Source organism: Spodoptera frugiperda, chromosome 14 (genome assembly GCF_023101765.2).
Source record: "Spodoptera frugiperda isolate SF20-4 chromosome 14, AGI-APGP_CSIRO_Sfru_2.0, whole genome shotgun sequence".
NCBI lineage: Eukaryota > Metazoa > Arthropoda > Insecta > Lepidoptera > Noctuidae > Spodoptera > Spodoptera frugiperda.
In genome coordinates this window covers 6,686,130-6,699,275 of record NC_064225.1, presented here as the reverse complement: position 1 = coordinate 6,699,275, position 13,146 = coordinate 6,686,130, and the positions used below count along the sequence as shown (strand labels likewise).

Below are 13,146 nucleotides of genomic sequence, written 5' to 3'. Positions count from 1 at the left end.
GAGATTTCGTTCCTAAACAAGCGAAATCTTGTATTCAGTATTCATAGGTCGGTTCAGCACTGCAGTATCTTGTACGCGGCCAATGCCCCGTCTACAATGGCTAGGATCAGAGTGAACAGCTGTTACGTCGCTACCTTCCTAACCTGACTTCGTGACCTCCTTCTCTATAGATTTTTGGCTAAGTTATGTAACACAAATTGTTAGAGCTGTTACGGAATTTCCAGATTGCTTCCAAGTTCTATTTAAAGTTGTTTTGGTGATACGTTTATCCGATTTGCAAAGAAATATAGTGTCAGGTAGTGTAAAAGTTTCATTATCTTGATGTTAGTATCGTTGAAAGCAAGATAGCTGAGCTTGAGACCATACATGAGTTGAAAAAAAAAACTGTTATACTGTACATCTTAAAATAATTATTGTATTGCAATTAGCAACTAGTGATAAATGGCCTAGAGTTATTGCTTACTAGAGTTACGTTAAACTTATGTCCAGTTTGTCTAGGGTAGAAAATTCTAAATTTGCATTCAGTGCAATGTTTCTAAAGAAGACTATGTTTTTATACTTAACTTAAACGAAAAAGAGCTGGCCACGTCTGTTTCAAATGCAACGTTGACTTCATGATAAAGTGGATCTTGGAAAAATGTGCGCTAGAAAGATAGTGTCTTCGTGACAGATTAAAAGATTTCAGAATGAGGGTCATTCTTGCATTCCAACATTTGTCAACAAACTCAAGATGGAAGCTGAGCTTGGGAAATGGAGGGTTTATATTCCGCTGAAGTTAAAAGAAACCCAAAACCTTTGCCAAAAAGCCAAAATAAACTAAGGGACCAAAAATCAATAGACCAGTATATTTTCTTTCCTCTCGAAACTCTTTTAGATAGAAATGTAGGGCCTCAAAATATCTAGAAAAAACACGGACCGTGTTCAATAAAATGTGTGTTCTTACATTTATCTGCTAAAACGATTAGATACCGCAGTACAAGATATATTTTATGACCAGGCCAGTTCCTTTTAGCTAAATAGATGTAGCAATAAGTCTGGGAACGCTGAGGTAATATTTTCTTAAACAAGATAAAAAATATTACCGATATGTGTGTAACCTTGTACAGGATGAGAGATTACTTATCGTTACGTGGTTAGCAGGTTTTAAGGTGTATTCCTAGGTGTTGAGAAATGTTTTTGTATTTTTGTCATCTGTGTGACAGATGGTAAGCAATCGCCGCCGCCCTGGGACACCTGATACACCAGAGGTGTAACAAGTGCGTTGCTAGTCTTTTGGGGGTTAGGAATTTAATGGTTCTTGGGGAATCGGGGATTGGGAAGGTGGGTAATTGGGCCATCAATAATCTCACTCACACAACGGGACGTAATGCAAGCGTTGTTTCAAAGCGGTTTTCTGTGAGGAGACAATATTGTCTGCCTATTTTCAAGTACGTACATATTTGAATTAATGCCTAGCTAGAGGTTACTGATTCGATCGCTTAGTCGGATTGATAATTTTCAGTAATAATACGGCGTTGAAAATTGATCCCATTGTTCAGTAATAGCTTCACCTATGATAATGGAACTAAACCGAAACCATTACCAACTAATATCTGTGTTATTGTTCTTTACCAACCCTAGCGAAGCGTGCACGAATACCTACACAAAACAGATACCATAATTTGCTATTCACTGCAAAACTGCCACGTCATATCGACGCCAATCAATATTAGCAATGAAATATTTATGGTATACACAGAAAAACAGTATCTGACACGCATATTATACGGCTTCCTATCGATTGCACGCATTGTTTGTGTTTATTCGTAGGCCGTAGATACTCGTATTTTATGGATATCTACTCCTGGCTTTAATGAACTGCCTAGTACTTTCGGTATGAGCTTACGTAAGAGCAGCGGATATATTGATTCAATGAAATGTTTCCTGCAGCTATGCGGATGGAGATAAAACGGTTTTAGTGTTTTTCTATGAGCAAAAAAGTTTTTGCAAGCAAGTTCTTTGTTTATTTTTTGTCCTAACTGTGATTTCAATGACAAAAAAACAGCCGATTCGTTGTCAAATGCCACTGCGAAGTAAGAGATGCGACCTCCGAGTCCCATCGCGATCAAAGGGTAATTGAGTTTTCGGTTTCAAACGGTGAAGTCTGCAATTTTTATCAATAGGCTTGTCCAATGGGACTAAAAACATAAAAAGGACATGGTAAAATCCTTATCGGGCGCATGGATACAAGCAGTAAGCTTCGCGTTAAATAGAATCGCTTAAACAAACCTAATTAAAACAGCACAGAACTCAGCAAGCAGAAGTTGGTTCACAAAGATATGAAAACACTCAAGTTTAAAACGTCATACATAAAACTTAAAGCTTAAAGTCGAAATTTACGAGTAACTATCTCCCGCTTGTTATAACTACTGGCGAAGTTCTCGCGAATTTTAATTGCTAATTGTTTATACAAATATTCCGTCTGTTTTAACTTAGCATTTGGAGATTTTGAGGGTGAATTATGGAGATATTGAGAATGGGTTTTGTAGGTGAACAAGAGCTGAAGATTAAAATTAATGGCGTTCTATTAGAGAGGCATACAACAGGGAATAGGAACTGGCTGATAAGGATGAAGTTTGAAGAATCTTTTTACAATGATCTGGGTTTATCTTCATTAATCTAAACTCTATGAATATGCGTTAACCGAAACGAAAATCTTGGTTCGGTAAAATTGTTATTGAACTGTTGTTTAGATGATAAATATGAGACGTTTTTATAAATTGGAAAATTCTCACGTACGACTGTTCGAATTAAGTATCCCAAGTAGTGATCATAATACGATTACGTAACTTCGTTATTGTCAATTCTATTAAGATAAAGTATTCAGCTTGCCTAGGACTGAGACCTATATTTAGCAGCGGATGGCCAGAAGCTTTTTTTGAGAGGGCAAAATCATTTAATAACTTCTGCAGCCTTGGAGAGAGAGTGTCCGACTCTTACTGACGAGGGGGTGTCAGACTGTAATACTAAAAATCACCCCGTTCCTCCTCCTGCTCTGAGCTGGAGCCCTGGTAACCTGCTACGTTATTCGCAGCTCCGGATGACCATAAGCTAAAATGAAAAATTACAATTATTTGCAGCATCTTACCTGATCCCTTCTCTCAAATAGGTTGATTTATTTTCCAGGGTTCTTCAGCAGCAGAATTACTAAACTCTCAGGAGCGGGGTGCTCTAGTGAAGCATGCGTTGGAGTCAGCTCGTGCGGAGCCGGGCGACGAGCATGCACTGGAACCAGCCCTCACTTTGCGACCTGGACAGAGTATTGGTAAGCTTTTTTTATATCCTTTATCCACGAAGGGTTAGGCAGCAAGGGATAGATGTACCTACATTATGGCACGTAATGCTACTGTACAATGTACATCCACTTTTCACAATTTATGTTGTAAGTCCCATGTAATAGGTGGTGAGCCTATTGCCATATATCGGGCATATTTTAGTCTCCGTGCTACTACTTAGAAATTTTCGAAATACCGAACCTCCGGAATAATCGAACCCGAGACCCCTTGCCCGGCAGTCGCACTTGCAACCACAAATTAAGTCGAAACCACAAAGTAAGTGTTCCTACTCTTTCTTTTTGCTCTTTCCAAGGGCTCGTCTGTAACATATTTCATAAGTTCATGTGACAGAAAGGATCAGCTATACAGTATATTTTCATTACTTTTTCTGTCAAAGATTTTTTTTACAGATTCTCTTTTTCAATGTAATGGAAAAGTAATAAATAACAATTGTAAACCTTTAATAACAGTAACACGCAGATCGTAAATCTTAAACAAAAAATATGGAACTTGTAAGCCCATAAATCGTAGCGAACATTCATAATAGTCTGTGTACACAATAGAGTACGATTGAACCTCTCACCTTGAACTGGTTAGCTCAAGTCTATGAGAGAGGGAAGGTCACTCTCTCTTATACTTGGAGTGTGTGAACTTTGGAAAGGACAGGCTCGATTCTAGTAGGGTATTGTTGTTGTTTTGATTTGAATTTTATACAAAAACTTTATGAGATAGCTATTATAGAAAATTATGATGCTTACTACTTACTTGAGAATGAAAACTCGTCATCAGTTGATTTGTTCTTCGATCGTCTAAGTGCGTTTTCTGTCATTTGTCACTTTCTATGTGTCTCCATAGTATCAACTCTGAATTCTTGACAAGAAGTATATTATATAATCAAAGAATTTAAGAAACACATCAGTTGTTATATTACTGTAATTCTGTCACTCTTGCTAAGTTTTGATTTACTTTCGACATTTGCAGAATAGTCGACATCGGGACTACTTGTCATTAACAAAAATAAAATAAAATAGAATAGAATAGAACTATAAACCTTCTGAATCTTGTAAACCTGTTACACTAGGATCCACATAAGGTCAAATCTCTTCAAGAAATAAAAGATGTATTGTTTGTGTACAGTGCCAGCATGTGTAAGCAGAGGAGTGGTAGCGAGTATGTTCCCGCTTCACGAGAGGAACGCTCTGGAGAACCTTAGGAAGAAATGGGTGAAGACGCTGTTCTCGCCACAACCTATTGGTAAGTTATACTGATGAATACATACATACATACATTACCTCACGCCTGTCTCCTATGGGTGTAGGCAGAGATAATTAATAAGCAGATTTACGACAGAAATATACAAGGCGGATTTGAATGGGGCCGTCGGTAGAGGGCGCCCTAGACGGACACATAGCGACCAGATTGGTGACACATTTTATTAAGGGTAACTTTTAACGATAAAATGTGTATACGATATACTAATGATTAAACACACAATTTTACTTTAAAAGTAATGAAGTGCCAATAAGAATACTTCAAGGTAAGGATTACTTCTCTTTGCGTTGCATCTAAAGATGTATAAAAGTTACTTCTGCGACCATTCGGAAAAAGCTTAGCAACCAATTGTATGTATATAGAAACAACGTAGTGTAAAATATGGTGTGATACACAGGCCGATAGCAATCCAATTTATGTAACTGCGTGCTCAAACTTATTTGGTAGGCGCATGAAATGTCGTGTTTATGAAATGTTCGAAACCTACCATCAGCAAGTACCAATCTAATTTTAACCGAGTATAGTATGTACTTGCTAAGATTTATTTTAATTTATATAATTATTTTATAGATTGAATTTGAATTTACATATTTTTATTTATTTTAGTCTTAAATTAATTTTTATTCCTTTTTAGGGTTCCGTAGCCAAATGGCAAAAAACGGAACCCTATTTTACCGTAGTTTTAAGTTGAAATAATGTGTTAGTAATCTTGGTCTAACCGATTATTTAGACAGCACTAAAGAGGATCAAGACATTGTGAGCAGGAAAGGCTTAACTGACTTTACTTACAAGTTTGAAATCGCCAGCCCGCATTGAGCAAGCGTGGTGATTAATGCTCAAACCTCTTTGTTAGAAGAGGCCTGTGAGGTGATGATGATTTTTACATAAGTTTGCCATGCCTGCATTAAAATACTGTGTGTTGTACTTGTTAAGTTTGCAATGACACAAAATTTATTTATACAATCTATACTTTTAAAAAATATGACACAAGATCTGTATGGTATTATTGACAATAGATATTATTGATTTTCAATTTCTTTAATTTTTACCTGAACCTTAGTATTTAATTTTGAATTTAGTATTTAATATTTTTTTTATTTAAGTTAAGATTATAATACAAGACACAAAGCTCTATAGATTGACTATAAGAACAAGAAAACTACACAGTATCTCCAAAAAATTTCAACATAAATATTTTTCTATAAAAAAACACATATTTATACAGGGTGCAGATTTGAAACCTAGACAGAACTCGGGAGCATGTCACGGAAGTAAAAAATGTTCAATTTAAAATAAGGTTTCTGGCCAATAGTTAAAAACACAGCTATAATAAATTATTTAAGTTTGGCCGTCTTTCAGAATAATTTGTCACCAATATTCAGAATCGCCCAACATGTCACGCACACAGCCGTAACAAGACAGCGTCGAAGGTCAGTGGGCGGGGCCACGCGAGACGCCGCGCGAGTAGGCAGTTAGAAAGCGAAAAGAAAAATAATCTCCAACATTCATTCGTTACTGATTTGATTGTTAACACATTTTCAATAATCTTAGAGTGCAGAAACAATCAATAAAAAAAGTAGTACTCGTATCTTCAAAGAAAACGTAGGTATCAGCTGATTCATAACACTACGTACCTAATGATTTACTTATTACGTTTTATTGCAATCCTGCTGGATACTAATAATTTAAAACTTAGTTATTTAAGGTCTGAATTATGAATACACATCGCTACGAATAGGTAGGTAGGGATCTAATCGAAACGCTCAGCTGTTTGCGAGCATAATCTTAGGTACCTAGTAACCATAGAGCAACGCGGACCTCGTACCGTACAATGTCCGCGTTGCTCTATGCTACTAACTAATATCAACAAACGCATTGTAGGTAGGTAAGTTCAGCCCAAAGTTTTATTCGTGTTTTAAATCGAATGATGTAAAATTTTGTTTCCTATTTGAATAAAATCGTTTATTAACCATTTAGTAAGTGACCATAGGTACGGTACTTATCAGTTGATTCATAATAGCTGATAAATTATGATTTATTAGTAAAATTTTATAAACATCCTGCTGAATACGTAAAACAAACAATTTCAAACTTAGAATCGTAAGATCTGGATAATAAACACACATAGGTAAGTACGTAGGTAGTCCAAGCGCTCAGCTGTTTGCGGGCGTGATGTTAGATAGTTTACTAACGTATTCTGTCTACCTAGATAGTTCTTCAGTTCAAAGTTTTGGTAGATGGTATTAAAACTGTTAATATGAAATTACTTTTGGTATTAAATAGTTCATAAGTATGATCTAAATCTGAAAATGGTTTCATCCGCATAACCTACGTACTACGTACCTATCACCTACTTTATTGTTAATTTGTTATTGCCTAACTAATTTCTAACGATTAGTATACTACTTAGCTACTTATTATCCCTACACGTAGGTTCCTGCGGTACTTATCAGCTGTTTCATAGTAGGTACTAGTTAAGTAATGATTTACTTATTATTGTTAGTTTGTTATTGCCTAACTAATTTCTAACGATTAGTATACTACTTAGCTACTTATTATCACTACACGTAGGTTCCTGCGGTACTTATCAGCTGTTTCATAGTAGGTACTAGTTAAGTAATGATTTACTTATTATTGTTAATTTGTTATTGCCTAACTAATTTCTAACGATTAGTATACTACTTAGCTACTTATTATCCCTACACGTAGGTTCCTGCGGTACTTATCAGCTGTTTCATAGTAGGTACTAGTTAAGTAATGATTTACTTATTATTGTTAGTTTGTTATTGCCTAACTAATTTCTAACGATTAGTATACTACTTAGCTACTTATTATCACTACACGTAGGTTCCTGCGGTACTTATCAGCTGTTTCATAGTAGGTACTAGTTAAGTAATGATTTACTTATTATTGTTAGTTTGTTATTGCCTAACTAATTTCTAACGATTAGTATACTACTTAGCTACTTATTATCCCTACACGTAGGTTCCTGCGGTACTTATCAGCTGTTTCATAGTAGGTACTAGTTAAGTAATGATTTACTTATTATTGTTAGTTTGTTATTGCCTAACTAATTTCTAACGATTAGTATACTACTTAGCTACTTATTATCCCTACACGTAGGTTCCTGCGGTACTTATCAGCTGTTTCATAGTAGGTACTAGTTAAGTAATGATTTACTTATTATTGTTAGTTTGTTATTGCCTAACTAATTTCTAACGATTAGTATACTACTTAGCTACTTATTATCCCTACACGTAGGTTCCTGCGGTACTTATCAGCTGTTTCATAGTAGGTACTAGTTAAGTAATGATTTACTTATTATTGTTAATTTGTTATTGCCTAACTAATTTCTAACGATTAGTATACTACTTAGCTACTTATTATCCCTACACGTAGGTTCCTGCGGTACTTATCAGCTGTTTCATAGTAGGTACTAGTTAAGTAATGATTTACTTATTATTGTTAGTTTGTTATTGCCTAACTAATTTCTAACGATTAGTATACTACTTAGCTACTTATTATCCCTACACGTAGGTTCCTGCGGTACTTATCAGCTGTTTCATAGTAGGTACTAGTTAAGTAATGATTTACTTATTATTGTTAGTTTGTTATTGCCTAACTAATTTCTAACGATTAGTATACTACTTAGCTACTTATTATCCCTACACGTAGGTTCCTGCGGTACTTATCAGCTGTTTCATAGTAGGTACTAGTTAAGTAATGATTTACTTATTACGTCTTATTGCAATCCTGCTGAATATCGCTCAGCTGCTTGTTTTATTTTTGTGTGTTAGAACAATTTCTTTAAATTCATCGATGTTTTTAATGCATTCTTAATCCGATCTAAAATAAACAAGTTTCTGCTAGCGGTCTAGCTATTTAATCAGAATAGCGCAGTGGCGGGCAACAACCGATAACATAATGAGTCGCGGGTTCGATTCCAGCATGGAATAACTGTGTATAATTCACAAATTGTTGTATCGGGTCTGGGTGAGATGTAGTTATGTGAATTCAGTAGTTATGTAAAAATTGATATTTAGAGAGCCAAAACTACTAATGTAATTTGAAAGTTTGATGCATTACAGACCTTAATTTTTGCCTACATGTTCTAAAATTCGAAAACGAAAAGTTATTGACAATATTGGCATGTTTGTTAGTGTAATAACATTTCGTCAATTGTAATTTAGATTGATGTATTTAAAATTGTTATGAATGAATATTATCTAAATCAAAGCAGACTGGGTGCGTCGATTTGTTTGTAGGCAGGTGTAGATTTATTCTTACAAAGTTTTTGTTAGGTAGTAAGATTCGAAAGATAGTCTTAGAGTGGATTTATGTATTGAACTACATAAGCTCATTACATCTTACCTACTCTAATTAAGTAGGTATGTGATAGTTAGACGTATCTGTTCTTTACACATTCATAACAAAGTAGGCATTTACAACAAATAAATAAATGACGTACCTAAGTTAAGTGGAGATACTGTTCGAAGTTTCCACCTTCGCAATCTATGCAAAGTTGTGCACGACGTCGCTGGTTCTCCTTCAACTTACGCAACACTAACACATTTGTTCTCACTGTATCGAAGGCACTGATCACTTTCACGCGTAATTGGTCAACATCATCGATCTCGTCCGTGTACACCAATCTTTTGATGTCTCCCCACAAGTAAAAGTCCAGAGGTGTCAAGTCCGGCGACCGCGGAGGCCACGCCACAGGTCCACCACGGCCGATCCACTGGTTGCCAAATCTTTCTTGTAGGTACTCACGTACTTGTCGACCATAGTGTGGGGGAGCACCGTCCTGCTGATAGTACAGGTTGCGATGGAGTGCTAGAGGAATGTCATCCAACATATCCTCGACTACGTGTCGCAACAGTTCTAAATAGGTGACGCTATTAAGGTGCCCATTTATAAAATAAGGTCCAAGTACGTGGTTGCCTATTATGCCAGCCCACACATTGAGACCAAATCGTACTTGAAATGCATGCGGTTTTGTGACATGCGGGTTATGGTCGCGATGTGCCCACCAGTGTTCATTGTGAACATTGTACACCCCGACTCGAGTGAACAAACACTCGTCTGTCCACAAAATGTTGGCCTCTTGATTATCGAGCAACCAGCGGCAGAATGCAACCCGTACGGCGTTGTCACTCGCGTGTAGGTCTTGCACCTTTTGAAAATGGAAGGGATGTTGTTCTTCCCGTTTCAATAGGCGCCACACCGTAGAGTGGTGTACTCCAAACCGTCGACCTGCCTCCCGCGTACTTGCCCGTGGCTCTCGCTGGAAGAACTCCAGGATATCTTCCTGCAAGGCAACAGGCAGGCCTTGGCTGCCGCGACCTTCCGCATGCCAAGGAACGTCGAACTGCCGAAAATCCCGTAGCCTCTGGGTTGCAGCTAGCATGACGGCCGGTGTCGGGGGTTGGCGGTTCGGAAACATTTCGCGGAACATTTGGATGGCACGACGCACGTTGTTTCCACTGATGGCGTAAAGACGGACCATCTCAACTAATTCAACATTCGAAAAATTGTCTGTCATAGTGAAAACACTGATTTTAGGTACTTATTAGCAACTGAATTTCAATGTCACGCGGAACTAATTCGCAACTACACCCTCTCACGGCAGTGACAAGCACATACTGAACGGAATGCGTGTGCATTATGTGCGTGTGCGTATGCGCTATAGGGATGAAGCGCTAGGGGGCGGGGCCAGTGGCGAGTTCGCGGTTTCTTATTGGTAATTTGGAAATTGGTAATAATATCGAAATACGTGTTAGCATTTGTGTGTGTAATGCCGCGTTTTAAGCTAGTTACATAACGTTCGAAATGTGATAGGCGGAGTTCTCACTTACGGATTTCCGTATTTTACAAAAAAAATAAAAAAAAAATCTTTTCATTTTTTTTATTGATTTGGACTCAGAATCGATAGCCGAGTCACCTCCTTGAATGCGTTTCGTTTTCAGAAATACACCCTGTATATCCATTTCTTAAAAACAAACATAAAAAATTTTTACGAAAAAAAATTACACCGAGTTGTCTCATAGCTCGATAGATGGCGTTGCCCGGTTTAAATTCGCGCTCTGGTTTCGTTACCGCTCGGAGTATAGATAGCCGGCGCGCTCAGTGACTCGGTGCCATCAGGAGGGTCTTAACTGACTCGACTGAACAGCGAGTGATGATCCCGGGACATGAATCTCTGTGATTCTACTCCGCTCACTCAAATGTCAACTATCGCAGACTTTTGGGTTGAATAACTGACGCTGTTTTTGGCCACATTTTATAACCTAAAAAAAAGTCGGGTTTTCCTTCCTGACGCTGTAACTCCAGAACGCACGAACCGAGTTGCGTAGTTTTGCATTCCTTAGAAAGGCCTCGGGTTTCGTGAGGTTTATAGCAAAAAAATAAAAAAGTAAAGCCCATCTGGTGGCGAAACGGAGGTTTTTTGGCCGAGGTTTGTTAGTTCGTAGATAAATATTATTAGTTAATAACAAATTGGAATTTAGTATAATTTAGTTTGTCTGAAGTTGTAATAAATTGTAGTTTTATATAATTCTATATAGAATAAGAATTTTTATTTATATACATGGTTACATTGAATAAATTTCCATGAAATAAAAACTTAAATAAGTTATAGGTAATTTTTTTTTTTATTAAATTGTAATTAAATTACGGAGTTGTCTTTAATTTTAATTTATTACACAATACTGTAAAAAATTATGACTATTTTTAATTTTTTACGACATTAATTTTCAGATGAGATTGGCGAATATTTCGGTGTTAAGATAGCGATGTACTTCGCTTGGCTCGGTCACTACACGCGGTCGTTAACGGTACCGGCGGCTGTTGGCTTTATATTTTGGGTAAGTTTCATTATTTATTTATATTTACATTGTCATAATTATGCTTAAGTAACATATTATAACAACGGGGGTTGTTGCCATGGGCGGCGCTGATCGCTAACCATTAGACCCGTCTTCTAGTTTGCCACCTATTCCATAAAAAAAACCTTAAATCCTGTAAAGCATGCATAAGCTGATTTGGGTTAGTACCCTTAGTAGTATGAGTTTGCTTTACGTTAAACGAAATCGAAACGAGAGCGCGTTCGGCGCTCTGATTGGTTGGTTTATTCGCTATCAAAGCGCTGAACGCATTCTTGGTCCGTTTTCGTTCAACGTAATGCAAACTCGTACTAAGTATACTGTTAATCTAGTTCTTGAGAAAGGTGAAATTATTTTTTTTTGTTTGCTTATTCGTTTTTATATATTAATATTGACTTTTTGTTTCCAGATTTGGCTCGGCACAGCAAACGAAAATTGGAAGGACATAGCTTATGTATTATTTTCACTGTTCAACGTACTTTGGGCGTGTGTATACTTAGAAACTTGGAAAAGGTATGTAGAACCTCTATACTTAGGTACTAATTCTTTCATATTTATCAAAACACCACGATTGTCTGCAAGGATATGATATAAGGTTGACTGTTAGAGAATGCCAAATTGGCATTAAGTCCAACATTGTTTTACTGTACATAAAGTGTAAAATAAATATGTGAAGGTAATATTGTAAATGTGTATTGGATTTCAGGTACTCAAACGTGCTCGCATACAAATGGGGAACATTGGACCAGAGAGATGAGTTGCTGGTTGAACCTTGGCATCTATAGATGTCGGTGGCGCACAGGTTGCGCATGACATCTATTCATGCCATTGGCGTTCAAAAGGAATATTGTATAGGACATTTTTACCATACAGGCGGAATGGCTTCTTTAAGAAAATAAGCTAGATTTGATACCATGAACGATATTACTATATTTTTTCTTACATCGCAACACTTTACTACTAATATTGGGGTATATAAGGTTTCGCTCGCGTTGTTTTAAGTGATTGGAGAAAGGTTTCAGTTTTCGTGTAACGCTCAAAAGTACTCGAATAACGCTCGAAAGTCACCGACGATACCCGATTCTTTTAGAGAACGATCGATCTTTTTCGAGTCACGCTCGAAAGTGATCAAGTAATATCCGAAAGAGATCGCTTACATTCGAAACAAATCGGCGTTTTTGAGGATACATCTTCTGTTTGTCACCAGGGCGAGATGAGTACGAGCAGTGTAACAGGTCGGCCGGAGCCGGTGTACGCGGCGTGGCGCCGTCGCGTGTGGAGGCACTGCGTGTCGTTCCCGCTCATGTGTGTCTGTCTGTCCGTCGCCGCCGCCGCTACGTTCGCCTTGTTGAGGGCACAGGTATGTACGATTTAAAATAATGTTTATTTTTGTTCTTGTTCTTTGAAGAGGCTGATTAAACATGTATGTTACTTTGCACGAGTTATGTTATGTGGGTGAGGTTTGTGTTATAATAAAGCTTTTTTATGAAGTCGATCGTCAAACGAGCAAATGAATCACCTGATGGTAAGCAATCTGCGTCGCCCAGTGATAAGCCTAATACTAGTAGAGTTATTAGTGCGTTGTCGACCTTTTGGGGATTTATAGATTCAGGATTGGGGATGGAGGGGAGGTTTTAGCCTCCGGTGACCTCATCCACACGGTTAAACACAACCTT

At 37.3% G+C, this 13,146-nt stretch overlaps 1 protein-coding gene across 1 annotated transcript in view; it reads left to right on the top strand.

The window, feature by feature from the left end:
- The window catches only part of LOC118279255 (anoctamin-8-like), a 43,060-nt gene that overhangs the window by 17,453 nt on the left and 12,461 nt on the right, over window positions 1-13,146 (top strand). Inside the window, 6 exon segments of the mRNA XM_050698476.1 lie at window positions 3,166-3,304; window positions 4,452-4,568; window positions 11,346-11,452; window positions 11,880-11,983; window positions 12,177-12,255; window positions 12,675-12,830. Coding sequence (XP_050554433.1) covers window positions 3,166-3,304; window positions 4,452-4,568; window positions 11,346-11,452; window positions 11,880-11,983; window positions 12,177-12,255; window positions 12,675-12,830 — 702 coding nt within the window.